Source organism: Amphiura filiformis, chromosome 1 (genome assembly GCF_039555335.1).
Source record: "Amphiura filiformis chromosome 1, Afil_fr2py, whole genome shotgun sequence".
NCBI classification, from domain to species: Eukaryota; Metazoa; Echinodermata; class Ophiuroidea; order Amphilepidida; family Amphiuridae; genus Amphiura; species Amphiura filiformis.
Genome location: NC_092628.1, coordinates 91,834,980 through 91,850,617, shown reverse-complemented (window position 1 = coordinate 91,850,617; position 15,638 = coordinate 91,834,980). Strand labels below are relative to the sequence as shown.

The following is a 15,638-nucleotide window of genomic DNA, read 5'->3' as shown; positions in this document are numbered from 1 at the left end:
AGTATGTTTTACCACTAGTGTTAACTACTGAAGATAGCAAATTAGAAATGCCAAGTATGTTTTACCACAAGTGCTATCTATGGAAGATAGCAAATTTGCAATACCAAGTATGTTTTACCACAAGTGTTATCTACTGAAGATAGCAAATTAGCTAGCAATACCAAGTATGTTTTACCACAAGTGTTACCTACTGAAGATAGCAAATTAGCAATATCAAGTATGTTTAACCACAAGTGCTATCTACTGAAGATAGCAAATTAGCAATATCAAGTATGTTTTACCACAAGTGCTATTTACTGAAGATAGCAAATTGGAAATTCCAAGTATGTTTTACCCCAAGTGCTATCTACTGAAGATAGCAAATTAGCAATATCAAGTATGTTTTTCCACAAGTGTTACCTACTGAAGATAGCAAATTAGCAATACCAAGTATGTTTTTCCACAAGTGTTACCTACTGAAGATAGCAAATTAGCAATGCCAAGTATGTTTTTCCACAAGTGTTACCTACTGAAGATAGCAAATTAGCAATGCCAAGTATGTTTTTCCACATAGGGTAGAAAGACTTAATTAAAGGTGGATAACCTTTCACTTTTGGACAACTTTTAACAGCCTCATCAACTTTACCCCCATCAAAATATTATATCTGTGATATTGGCATCAGAAGAAAGCTCATTTCTTACTCTGGTATGTGTTTTGTTTACATGCTATTATAACAAAAGCTAATAGGGCAGTGTTCCACCCAAGAACTTGTACTATTCTACACATGTTTGATTATTTTGTTTTGAAATAAAATTTGGAATAAGAATGTTTGAGTGATGAGCCTCTATATCAGGCATTTGGAAATCAAAGAGGGAATACACATAATTTTCCACCCCAAATTTGTTATCAGGATTTCATAGTTAGTTGAATTTGCATGGCCCTTCAATTGGACTGTACATTCACATTCCAATGAACCCATCAATGTATTGCTCTCAATTACAAAGTCCCTGCATTATATACAAACTTCTTAAGGCAAGGACCTGAATGTGTGGATAAACCACAAACTAAGTACATTTTTCACTTGTAATGTGATGATACCAGAATATTGCGAACATGGCTTCGAGCTTAGATCCTGTAATACTAGGATGTAAGGTGGTTTCTCTTACATCGGCAGATGGTGAAATGTGAGTGGGAAAGGAAATATCGGATCCTCTTAGCAAACTTGCCGACTTTCACAACTACCGTATCAGTAATGACACATAATCTTGAAAACCTACAAATAGTAACTGCTCACAACATTTTGTGTGTTCTCTTGTAAATTACAAATACGATAAAGTGAACTAGACACACTTTCCAATTAAAACTATGTATATTTTGTAGACTTTATATTACATTTCTTGGAATTGGTTTGGTTAAACAAAACAGAAATAAAAAGACTCGATTATTTGTTGGCGCACCTGCTCTTTTCACTTATTTTAGTCCTCTGAACTGATGCAAGATTTCACAATTGACATTAAATTAATTTCAATTTTAGTACAAACATGCCCAGTATTGGTTGAGTTAATCAGGATATGACCTTGATATCAAGTGACTTTCTGCAGATGTATCTTATGGGTTCATGCCTCTATTGACCCTTGTTGGTAGCTCAGTTTTTAAGAATACTGGTAATTTGCCAACTAAAGGGAAAGAATATTTCATTATCAACCCATTAATGGAACAATCCATTTTTTTCTGTACACAATATTTTAACCAACAGCTCCTCCAGATGTGGCAAAGATGCAGTACATGATGGGTAAAATCTCTAGAAATAGGGCTTCTCCATTAAAGGAAATTGTATCAAACTACATGTAATGACCCTATATTGCAGCTTGTACATGTAAAGCCAAAAGCCTAACATTTGTAATGTACAGATGTGAACCAGATTCAATCAGGAATTTTCAAATCAAAGTTGAAGCAGTGGTTTCTGGGATATGAACAAATCATGTAAAATTTAAACAACAGCAAACAAAAGATCTACATGCATGTTTTTACTGTATCATTAACTCAGTGGAAATTACATGAAGCTCATGTTGCTTCATTGTATTATTTATTCTGCAGTTTCTCAAGTAATCTAGTGTTATATTAATGAGTTGGAATTAAAAGAAAAAACAATAAGAACCGTAGTATAATCATTCATACATATATAAATACATAAAAAGAGTTTATAAAGCGTCATTGCAAAAAGATCAAAGCGATAAGCGAAACACTGCAAAGTGCAAAAACAAGAGAATGAACAAAAGCAAAAAAGGATATAATGAGTTGGAATTAAAAGAAAAAACAATAAGAAACATAGTATAATCATACATACATACATAAAAAGAGTTCATAAACGCGCTATTACAAAAAGATCAAAGCACTAAGTGAAACACTGCAAAAACAAGAGAATGAACAAAAGCAAAAAGTCAAAAAGGATAATAATGATCCTTAAGAATTTTTTTGAATGTTGCATGTTGCCACCGATGTTGCCTCCCTGGTGGTATAAAGAAACCGATTCATGCAAAAATTTGAAGATGTACAGACAAAGTTTGATTCAATCACTTACTGGCAACCAGTGAAGGTTATGTGTGGGGCTATCAAGTCTGGTGGCATATATAGCATAATGAGCATGGCTGCTTTGTGTTGGAAGGACTGCAAACGATCCAGGTCTTGTGTTTTTGCTCCGTAGAGGAGAGCATTCCTTGTGCCAAGGAGTGATATTACGAGAGCTTGCACAACTGTGTGAAGTGTTTTATGATCTAAAAAGCGGCAAATACAGTGAATATATCCTCATAATAAAACAAACCACATGGCGTTTGCAATAATCATTTTATTAGAGTGCTAGGGGCTCCACAATTCGTTCTCCAAATGTGATGCCTACACCTGGATGGAAACGCTATTGAAGAACCTCAAATGACCTTAATTTCATAGAAATGTTAACGGTAGCATGTCTGCCCTGTGCACATATATTGTGTGATTGTACTGTCGTCCGGCCTAAGGCTTTATATTCTTTATGTGAAATAAAAATGTCACAAATACCATGTGCTAGACAATCCTGAGTAATTAAGATGGGAGCATAGTCTTTGCCTATGGTCAGGTACACTGTTAAATTGCTGTGTAAATTTTTGAAAGATAAAAAGACCAGTGCACTTTTATACAAAATATTAAGACTTGATGACAATTTTAGAGCATGTCCTGTGTTAAAAAAATAAATAACTTGCATCAAATCAAAATCTGTATTTTAAAGGTGATAATTATAACAATTTTACACAATGTTTTGGCAGTGTATAAGATTTTGATATTATCATGCAAGACATGTATCTTCAGGAATGATTGGAAGTGTGAGGCTTCAACAGGTGATACTTAGTATACAATCTACTATTGTCCCTTGAGCTAAACACCCACATGAAATTTTCTTGACTAAAATATTGTCTCATTGTTGCCTCATGAGATGTGGCGGTGCTTTCAAATTTCGACATTGAAGTAGAACTGGGTCTGTTACAGCAATGTCAAGCAACTCAACTTGCTATTCCCATATGAATTTCAGAAGAAACTTACATTTTAGTTAAAAAGTGTTGTTTCATTGGCAGAGCAGCAATGAATTTGTGGTCCTTAAACAATGATGCACATAACTTGCATCAATCCTGATTCCATTGTACCTGTATTCAACCATACACTGATCATCATAGGTAAACACTTGCTACAAGTTGTAGGCTAATCATAATGAACTGGACTCACATACATGTATCAGTTAATTAGTTTGATGAGTCCAATTCGTCGGTCGCAACACATAGTGGCGTATAGGATTTGATCTGGCTATTATCCTATAATAATTATTCATTTTTAACTAATAAAGATACAGTTTAATAGTTTGAACCTTAATCTTCAATTTCAAATGGAATAGGACCACTGATAGATAACAGTGGAGAAGTATCGACACCGTTACTAGTAGCATATCCTTCAAAAACGTTTTGCTCGGAAACATATTTTGTCCTTCACGTACGCCACTATGTGTTGCGACCGACGAATTGAATGTTTACCTGAGTGAATGACAACCTTCACAAACGCACAGCAAGCTTACTTTCAAATGTAGCTAACTGCTTACCTCTAAGTTATTGGTAGCTAACAGCAAGTGCATCTACATGGGCAGTGGGCACTACCTACAAGATTACTTTCAAATGTAGCTAACTGCTTACCTCCAAGTTACCTATGATCATCACTCGGGCTGGGATCATCTGAACACAGCTATTATTACCCAATCAAACAAAGGTGCAGTTGGTATTGAACTTACACATGTATGAGACTGTTATTTCCGTAGGCTTGTAAAATGGGTTAGAATTTGATCAGACAAGCCCGGGAGGCTCTATTGTTACTGTAATGTGTGACACATTGATTTGATAAAATGAAGGGGAAACCCCATCTGTCTCTCTTGCAACCATTCTTAGCCAATGTTGACAACTTTTTGAGATGTTCTAGTACTAGAATCCTTCATGTTGGATGTATGATGAGATATTCAAGTGGTTTTGAAGTTTAATGTTGTGGTTACAACTCTTAGTACCATTGGGAAACATGATCATACACAGTAGACATCCTTGATATATTTATTAGGGGGTGACCCTCTTGCTGTAGGATATGAATTTTCTTAAAACTTACAGCCTAAAGCCCTTAAAGAAACTATTATAAAATCTATCTACTGAAGATAACAAGTTCATGCTTATAAATGCTTTCTACTAAAGATTACATCTCAATGGTTATCAATGCTATCTACTGAAGATAAAAATTCCATGCTTATAAATGCTGTCTACTGAAGATAGCAATTCCATACATAAAAGTTTGTATACTGACGGTAACAATTCCATGTTTACAAATGTCATCTTGTGAAGATAACAATTACATGCTTATAAATTATGCTATCTACTGAAGATAACAATTACATGTGTATAATGCTATCTACTTGAAGATAACAATTCGTCACTCGCAAGACATAGTGGCGTATCAGCCATTTTTGACCAAATGAGATAAGATCAGTTTCATAATCTATGTATAAAGCTCTACATTCTGACAAACTTTCAAGACATGCATGTCATTAATTAATTAAATATTATCACTAATTAGGCTTGGCCTATTTCACTCAATGGAATTATTGTGTACAACAGTCCCCTTGTTTTGGACGACATAGTGGCGTATCAGTGACATATGCCACTATGTCATAAATATGTGACATACACCACTATTTTGGTATGTCGCGGCTGTGTGGCCAATATGGATATGAATTCAACTATTATTCGACATACTGGCGTATCACATGTCATATGTCAATTTTGAATGGAGAATAATTTTTTCAAAAAATTTGACATACTGGCGTATAAGTTTAATGACTAATTACAATTAATTGTTGAATGACAGCAATGTATTTTATACATTAAATGTAACTTATAAAATAATTAATTAAGTTTAATTAACACATCATGGCCACTACTCCGAGTTTCATGCTACATGCATAAATGTAACTTAAATATTTATATTTTCATATCCATTCAAGAGAGATAAAAATTACATGCTTATAATACTATCTACTGAAGATAACAATTACATGCTTATAATGCTATCTGCTGAAGATAACAATTACATGCTTATAATGCTATCTACTGAAGATAGCAATTACATGCTTATAATGCTATCTACTGAAGATACAATTTCAAGCTTACAGATTTCATGCTTGTAAATACTACCCGGTATCTACTGAAGATAACAATTCCATGTTTATAAATGCTATCTACTGAAGATGACACACCCATGCCCATAAATGCTATCTACTGAAGCTAGCAATATGAAAGTACAAATACCAGGTTCTTTCAAATTATTTAAGTTGTCTTTTTATAAAAACTTTCATCCTGACTGCATGGTGTTATTGTGTTACATGTCTAATATGGTGTGATTCTTAATCTTAGCTGCAAGACCCTGATTCTCTATTGTTATAGATTGAATCGGGGCCATATTGGGGTGTGTGCTTCTTAGCTGCAAGACTCTGATATGCTATTATTATAGAATGAATTTGGGCCATATTAGGGTTTGTGCTTCATAGCTGCAAGTCCCTGATTTGCTATTATCATAAAATAAATTGGGCCATAAGACCTTGATTTGCTACGGTATTATTAATAAATGAATTTGGGCCATATTGGGGTGCGTGCTTCATAGCTGCAAGACCCTGATTTGCTATTATTATAGAATAAATTGGGGCCATATTGGGATGTGTGCTTCTTAGTTGCAAAACCATGACTTGCTTATATTATATAATGAATTTGGGCCATATTGGGGTTTGTGCTTCATAGCTGCAAGTCCTTGATTTGCTATTATTATAAAATAAATTGGGCCATATTGGGATATGTGCTTCCTAGCTGCAAACCCCTGATTTAGCGTTATTAAATGAATTGGGGTCATATTGGCCAGCGACAATCTGTAAATTATGCACAGAGGCCTTATGGCTATGGGCTATGGGTATGGCATAGCGCGCTATAAATCAGGGTTTGTTTTAATTGCCTTTACCTTTTCACTACTAGGAATGACAGCCGTTAAAATTAAAAGCAATAGCTTAAGTGTTACTTTATGAATTTGATGAGTGGTTATATCCCCTTCAATGTTCAAGACTTCTTGTATTTTATTACAGGTCTTATTTGTGTTTAGTTCATTAATGCATGTTTTTATAGTTTGGTAAAAGTGACTTGTACTTAAGACAGTGTTTTGTTAAAGTTGGCTTTGAGGAGGGTTACTTGAGGCTACCAATAACTTCCCGTTCAAAATGTCTATGAATTTTGCATTTGCATATTTTAATTGAATGCACAGGTTAAGGAAATTTTAATTTTTTGAATTAACCTTATTGTAAGGTGATCCTAGCTCCATGAGCAACACACAAATGTGACAGACTTCCCTCTGTGCCTGCAATAGATAGAGTTAAGTAATTTGTCTCATTTTTGTTAGATTGTCTTTCTGTGTGTTTGTGTGCTATCTCTCTCTGTGCACACACATGCAGGGGTGCAACTGTCTTATGTGTTGGTAAATACCAGGGACATTGACCAAAATACATGTTGGTATTATAGTACATACATTTTAAGTCGCTGGTAACCAGTATTTCAAAAAAGGATGGAGCTTTGAATTGATGGATGGGATTCAGATTTTATTCAATATCTATGCTGACCGACAGTGTCATGATTTAAATTATGTCCCGAGAAGGCATTGAGACAAACAGCATGCATGTGAAATGTTCCACAGTTTTAACGATTGAGAATGAAAAGAACAGATTCACTTTATTATGTTTGTCTCCCTTTGCGTAAATGTGTATGGCCTTTACAATATTTTCTTATGTTCTTGATTAGGTATGAGGTATATAATAGTTATATCAGATGAATGATAGTACAAATAAATTGTATTCATTCAATTGTCTATACTGCATCCATACTTGTTTTCTCTTTAATTAAAGCAAGTATTGAAGTAGCTTGTCAACTTCCAACATGGGAACACGTTATGAAGTAAAATGCATAGACCTATGTTAGTGAAAAAATTAGTTCAGCGGCCAACAAAAAGTAATTGAATACCTGAGTGGAAGAAGGGCCCAACTCCAATTTTTTACAAAATGAGTTAGACCCAGCATTTTATTGCCTGCAGACTGTTCTTCCTTGTGTGTGAACGATGAGCCAAAATCCACTTCCTAAATAGTCTTCCACATACACTTAATCATGGTTTTTATGGAAGAAAGGCCCAACTCCATGGAGTTGGGCCCTTCTTCCACAAATATTGGGTTAAAGAGGAATTTTGTTCATCCATGAAATCTGCTTTTCACAACAATAAATTTTCTTGCTAACATATTACATGCTTCTATTTAGATAATTACCAAATTTCTGTAGCTATTTATAAGACATCTGCTTACGGAACTGGCACTTGCAGTATATTAGTGGAAGAAGGGCCCACCTCCAGCTCGTATTAAGACCTGTACCATTACCATGGAAACATCATATATAATTTTGAATGTATGTAATATTGTATGTTCATGTATTAAAGGTCCCCTGAAGGTAAAAACATTCTACCTATAAAACTTTTCCAAATATTAAGTTTTTTCTTAATATCTCAAAAACAGTTTTGATGGAGTTGGGCCCTTCTTCCACTCAGGTATTCAATTGTGTTTAGTAGGCTCATATGATAAACAAGATTTTCTTCCTGAAGAAATCAATTGCATTATCATGTTCACTCTATTGGACTCGTTGGAATGTTCTGAACGACCCTCCGCGACTTTCAAGGTAAAATGAATTTATTATAAATGCCTTCAACCAGGGACATTGACTAAAATGCACCTGTCTTGACATTTGTTTGTTGGTGCAAGCATGCAGTTGTGTAACTGTCTACATGTTGGTGAATGCCTTCAACCAGGGACATTGACCAAAATACACTTGTTTTGGTGTAACAGGGGGCTGCTGATGTCGTTGGTTCCTTTCCCCACCAGCATATTTCAAGCAGAGTGAAAATGCATTGCTGGGATAGGATCAGGTCTCAGTTGGAATGCAAAACTTCAGATTCATGGTGTGGCACAGAGGTATGATCCAAGTTAAAGGTCCTTGGTTTGAAAATCCAGAGTCCTGTTAGCAGGTGAAAATGTGAGAGTATGTGGGGTCTGGATGCAGTAGGCTGTGTATTCTGTTTTCTGGCTTGGTGGTCACACTGAATATTCTATGCACATGACTGGAATATGTTGGTGCCACTTCCTTTCTGAACCTATATTCTTAGTATTCTTGATTTATTTACAGTCTAACCTCTTCTATCCGGCCATGGTGGGACCAAGCATCGTCTAGATAAGTTAAAAATCTGGATAAGTGAATCATATGTACTTTTGCATTCAGTGTCCTAAGTGCTAAAATTGGGACAAAACACTCCATGGCATAATAACTCTAAAAGATGATGTTTAAGTAATGTATGTAACATAAGATATGTTCTTCTAAATAAAAAATAAAGGCATAAAATTAAGGTGTCAAAGTATTTAAAACATGGTTTACTATTGAGATCACACAGCGGGATAACAGGGAGATCTGTATGAAAGAGGTCCTGATAAGGGATGATGAACTGTATGTGTATTTATACACATGAAGAGTCATGTCCCCTATATTTGATTTAAAAGATGAAAGTGAAACCCTTCTCTGCACCTCACAAAATATTCTCAAATCACCATGAGTTTGAATTGAGATGTGAAAACCCATACAGTTAACACATCATGTTTGAACAAGAGTTCCCAGCATCTCATTTCAAAACCATACATATTTAAATAGATATAGTTTCTCCCGTCTGCATACATCTTTGAAAGTGAATTATAATCACAATATTTATGTTATCAATTGTGCTCACCAAATATGCACACAAAGGTTCAACTAACAAGAATCCATACATTTTCATGTAGCAAGCAAGGTTACTTGTTCTTGTTCTAATTTCCCAGGGAAGGCTGAATACATGTATTGTCTTTATCAATACACTCTCTTGCATGTTGTCCCTTCACACAGTACTCCTATTACATCTTGCTGGATCATGTTTAGACTGCGGTCGCTAAACTAGAACTTTACATTTTAAAGCCATACTTTGGTACGGTGTACCATGAGGGACATGCAAACTTAAAATAATTTTTTACAAACTCAAATAATTTTCTACAAACTCAAATAATTTTTTACAAACTCAAATAATTTTTGCAAACTCTAATAATTTTTACATTGGCATAATTTATGCCTGGCTGAACTTTGAGATGGAAAATAAATTCAGGAGGCTATAGTATACTATAAAGTTTGTTCGGCTTAAAAAAAATAAGACTAATAACACCCTGTAGCCTATAAATATAGAATAGCATGCTCACAGTTTGGCCAAGTTGTGTAATGCGTTACTGGCACACTCTTGTGTGAATTTATGAGAGCGTGAGTTAAAAGCTTGTTTTAATTTATTATTATTGTTGTTGTTGTTGTTGTTGTTGTTGTTGTTGTTGTTGTTGTTGTTGTTGTTGTTGTTGTTGTGGTTGTGGTTGTTGTTATTATTATTATTATTATTATTACACAATATTTATATGGTGCTCTACAGAGCATGCCACAAATCAAAAAACAAATGAAACCAAGAAGCATCAAAACATTATACAGATACACAAGGAACAATATACAGAGAAAAAAACAATAGGTAGAAAAATTAACCCTGGAACAGGTGTGTTTTCAGGCATTTAAATACAGACTGAACTAAATCCAGCTTTAATACTGAACTGAATACGCCTTATATACATAACTAAATCCACCAAATATACCGAACTAAATCCACCTTTGAGTAAATCCACCTTGAATACTGTTTCTGGATTTTTGGATAACATTTCCTGATATCAAGTGCTGATTGAAATTTTGTTTTAAGTTGTCTTTAAAAGGTCGGCAAAATGTCTTTAAAAGGTCTGCAATATCAGATTTTATGAAGAGAACAACCTCATTGCAGACCCCCCCTGAGGTTGTTAAATCATCTTTTTCATACAGTGGGGTTGAGGTTTGGAATAAACTGAGTAATGATGTAAGAAGTTCTATCCCGGGAGTTCTATAAATGTGCAGACTTTCAAGCAAAGATTCAAGTGAGCATGTACTTGTTAATGATGTATTTCTATTCTACTTTGAAAATTGTATATATATCTGAATTTTAATTTTGTATCTAATAGTTGTATATTTTATATAAATTGCATGTTGAAAATTGTTGCCTTTTAATGCTATGTAAATGTATTGCAGGGCCCCATGTAAGACCAGCTATCGGCTGAATTGGGCTACCCTGGATAAATATGAATAAAATAAATAAATAAATAAATTGTTTCAGCGTCGGGTCATTAATACATCAATACTATTATTATAATATAAACAACAACAACAATATACAACCAATTTTATATTTTGATTTCATCTAAATTTATATAATAACATTAGACAACATATAGTCAAGGTTCACAGTTTGCACATACTGCATATTTCTATGGGCGTTGGCATAAACGCAAAGACACGCAATGCTCTGTTGCATGAACATGAAGGCACGCAAGACTTGCAGGATTTGTTGCACACAGTTGATTGAATGATAGACCCTCATGAATATGCAAGAATTCTCAGTATACAAAGCAGAGGGACTTTGCCTGGTTGGTGAAAGGACTGCATCTCTTCTCCCCATTCCCAGATATGTGACCTGTTCTGACAAAACCAGGAATAAGATGCATTTTTGACATTTCATGATTTGAATAAAAATATAAGCACTAGACAATAAGCTTTTATAAAATATCATTTAAAAAATTTATATAAATAGCATCAATACTTTTCAAGATATGGATAATTTTGTAAATGGTACCTTACGGGGTGGGGTATGAACGTTTGGACAGTATTTATTTTGGGACATTAGAGCACATCAGACATATCAAATTGCATTCTGAATACAAAGAATGTCCTTCTGATATCAAGTAATTTTGATTTTTGAAATTCGCAATGTAATACACATTTTATGGCAAATCATTAAAAATTGATATTTTTGATATTTAACAGTACTTGAAGTAAACTTTATAAATCTGATGATTTATACTTAAAGTGTATGTAGGTGGGATGAAAGGTCAAAATTTTCAATTGATCGTCGGCTTTTCCTCCCAGCTACATACACTTTAAGAATATATCATTAGATTTATCAAATTTACTTCGAGTATTGTGATATATCAAAAATGTGAAAAATATCAAATTTTAATAATTTGTCATAAAATTGTTATTATATCGTGAATTTCAAAAAATAAAAATTATTTGATATCAGAAAGACATTCTTCGTATTCAGAATGCAATTTGATATATCTGATGTGCTCTCATGTCCCACAAAAAATTCTGTCGAAACGCTCAAAACATGTTGTAAATAAATAAATAAATAAATAAACGCTCATTCCAGATCCCTTAATATTTTTGCAAAATTGCTATTCTGAGTAGGCCTAATGGGCTAATTAGTTTCCTCCCTTACACAGGATTGAATAGGGAATATCATAGTTATTGATTAAATAAACCTCGTTTTACTAAGTACTTTCAAGGATTTGAAAGCCCACTTAAGCGCTTCAGACTCAGTATTGTATTTACAATATTGTATGTACAATATATGCGTTATTTAATCTATTGCCATTCTATTTCAGTAATGTTTAAGTTCTAACGAATGTTTGATGACGAAAAATCGATAATATGTTACATACAATATCTAGCAGAAATATATTATCGATTTTACGTCATCAAACATTCGTTAGAACTTAAACATTACTGGAAATAGAATGGCAATAGATTAAATAACGTACATATATTGTACATACAATATTGTACGCATAATAAAAAGTCTGTATACTGCTTATGTCCCACAGTCAAATATAATGAAATTAAGAATTCCAAAATTTGATTTTTTTTTAAATAGGAATGTCATCTTCAAAGGCGTATAATTCAAAAACATGCCTGGCGACTTGTTCTGGGTTTTGTTGGAGCTGGTCACATATACATTTATAGCCTTAATCTATTCAGTTCACACGGTTATCAAGGGATTCTCAGGCTAGTTTGATTTCACTAGCAGTAAGCAATTCAGTTTTGTAGCATCACACACACACACGCATTATACACACACACGGTCATTGCTACTACTAGCAATTCTGCCACTATATACATCATTCCTGGAACAACTCTATCACTTTGTCTCGGCCACAGACCATCAGTAGGATACATCATCCAAGTACACTTGCTAGTTAGTCTTTCACTTTCTTAACCTTGTCAGAGACAGAGATGACAACAATTTATAAGCAGTGAGGGAGACACCAAAAATTGCAAAGTAGTGTGGCATGCTAGAATCTGCACTATATATGTGTGTCGATAGTCAAGTTTGGCGCGAAATTCAGGAAAGTGGCATTTTGAGCTAAAGGGGATAAGCCATTAGTGGATTTTTATCACTGTGTTATCGCTTCGCTCATAAAATTGGAATTTATCTTGCTACCTTGGAAATTGATTGAGTTATTACATATACAGCATATCAAGTTGATTTGTTATGAGGATAATATAGTATTCAATTGATTGGAAGGCAGCAGGTTATCCAACAAAGATTCAAATATTGTTGAATGTTTGATTGAACATCACAGATTAATGAACTCTGTACCTTGTACTGTGTACTAAGAATCACTTATACTGGGAATAATCCATACAAGAGCCTGTAATAGGGCGCTGTAATGACTAGATACAACTTACAGCATCGATGATACACATGGGATGTGAATTATAGACTCATGATTTTTGATTGATTGATCAACTTTATCAAGGATGTTTGCCACATATATATAGCTGAGTGCTAATGGTTAAGTTGAATTGAGGTGATGCCTTTGAAGATTTGTTTACCAATTTCAGCAATGTTTTTAATATTCTGATAATGGAATGAGTTGAATTATTAGATGAGAAATTGATTGCGAGAAATCTATGGAAATCGGTATTTCTTGGAAAGTATTTGTTTGGAGCTCTACATTGATGTACATCAAGCTATCTAGTGTTTATTTGTGCTTATGTTGGCCCTGTTGGCTATAATAAGCCTAATCTCACATTCTTATTCAAATCAACGTAACCTTCTGCAATGATTATTTCTATTTAACATTTATTTTACACTTCAATTATTCTCACTGTATATATCAGTGATAGAGTTCATTGAAGGGATACTCACCTAAGCAATCTGCCTACATTAGAAGCAGGACCTATATAATATCAGTTCTTGTGATTTACTACCTGCAAGTTCGCAAAAGCAATTTATGATGTAATTATCTAAAGCTGATGAACCATCATATCAAGTTCACGACCAGAGTAACACCTTGCAGTGCCCTGGAAATTACATCATTGGTGACCTTTACTGATCTGAATTGTATAACTTCATATGGGTGATGTAAACGCTAAGTGGATATATGATCATTAAACATGGAACTTATTTGAGCATTAATTCAATAGTACTATTGTACAGGTGTTACACAAGATAACTAACTGGCTGGCTGGCGGGATAGATGATGGCCATCATTAAATGGTTCTTCTCATATTGATTACATATACGACTTATGCAAAAACAAGAGAACTAAGTGTTTACCTGAACGTTATTGACATCGGATGGCCACCTTGATTTATGCGTACATCTCCACCAAGCCCTTGGTTGCAGCTGGCAAAGCCTCATTAGCCTTTTAAAAGAACTTCTATAAGCTGAGTCTGGATTTTATATTTTGCCCTGAATTACAGATCAATTTACTTCTGTAAAGATTTACCATTAAATGTCATCGTCACGATGCTTGATAAATATGTGTGTTTGAAACCGGCACTTTAGATGCTGTTAAATATGCATGGTTGATTTGATATTACCCTCATTCCTCAACGCACGCTAGCAGACATTTTAAAGTGATAATCTACTTTACAATGACCACTCAACATTTGACCTATGTGAAGACAAAGTCGCAGGATATGACCGCATTGTGTTACTGTGTGTGCAATTAACTACTGACTGATGATCATGTTTTCATAGTCAATGAATTATGTATCTATAGTGTACACCTTTACTATGCAGCTACAGTTTTTCATCTCATCACCTGTTCGTCATGTGTGCATGTAATTTTTCTGGCTCATACAACAATGTTCCATAACTTTACTTTACCTACTATTTCTTTCCACCGTGCTCCTGATGATAGCAATGAACACAATGGACATAAACCAATCTGCCGTTCTCTCACGGCCCCTGCTGCTACAGGAGGAGACTCGGATCAATCTATCTCAGGACCAAGACCAAAGATACCTGTTGGAGCTAGAGCATCGGCACCTCTTCTTGGAATATCTAGTACAGGTAAGGCAATAGTTCAAATTTTGTTTGCACAAGTTCAGGTCTCGAAATAAGCCAGAATTTCTGAGGACCCATTCGGGCTGTTGCCCTTGATTTTTTTGTTGGTGCCCTTACAAATGTTTGAGGGCATGGACCCTTGGACCTGGCTTATTTTGAGTCCTGATCTGCAGTATAGATCTGACTATCTTCCTGTAGGTTGAGCACTGTATAGCATAGTCAGTGATAATACCGTAAATGTAAATATTGTGCTGAGGCTTGTGGGTCTGTGTCTGTGCTGAGTAGTCTACTATAAATCACTGCACTTTATATATTAGGAAATTTTCTTGGGGTTCTTATTTTTGTACTTTTCGTTATACTGGCCTTAGCATGTCCCTTTGCAATAAGCTTGGCTGAGGGCTTCTTGGGTCAAATGCACATTACAAATCTTTAGAATGCTAGTATAAGAGCATATAGCTCAGACCCTGTCAATTGATCTTCTACTGAGTAATACCTAGAGGCACTGACAAATTGACTATGTGGGCCGATATGTATCAGATTGCCTCAAATGAGTCAATTTGCATTTTGGAGTACTCTGTGTAAATGTTGAATGGTAAACTTAATGATGGTGTCTAAATAATCCACTATATACTATAATGTACTTGGGGAAATGGGTTTTATAGTGAATTACATCTGACAACTAGCTACAAATGGGCCAATAGGTATACAAGAAATCCTACATGATAACATCACATTTTGGATGTTTTATATGGCAAGGTGAATG

The 15,638-nt window shown here is 34.6% G+C and overlaps 1 protein-coding gene across 1 annotated transcript in view; it reads left to right on the top strand.

Moving 5' to 3' along the window:
- LOC140157512 (ankyrin repeat and fibronectin type-III domain-containing protein 1-like) overlaps nucleotides 1-15,638 on the top strand; it is a 261,195-nt gene that overhangs the window by 64,711 nt on the left and 180,846 nt on the right. The window contains 1 exon segment of the mRNA XM_072180736.1: nucleotides 14,730-14,881. Within this exon segment, the coding sequence (XP_072036837.1) occupies nucleotides 14,730-14,881 (152 nt within the window).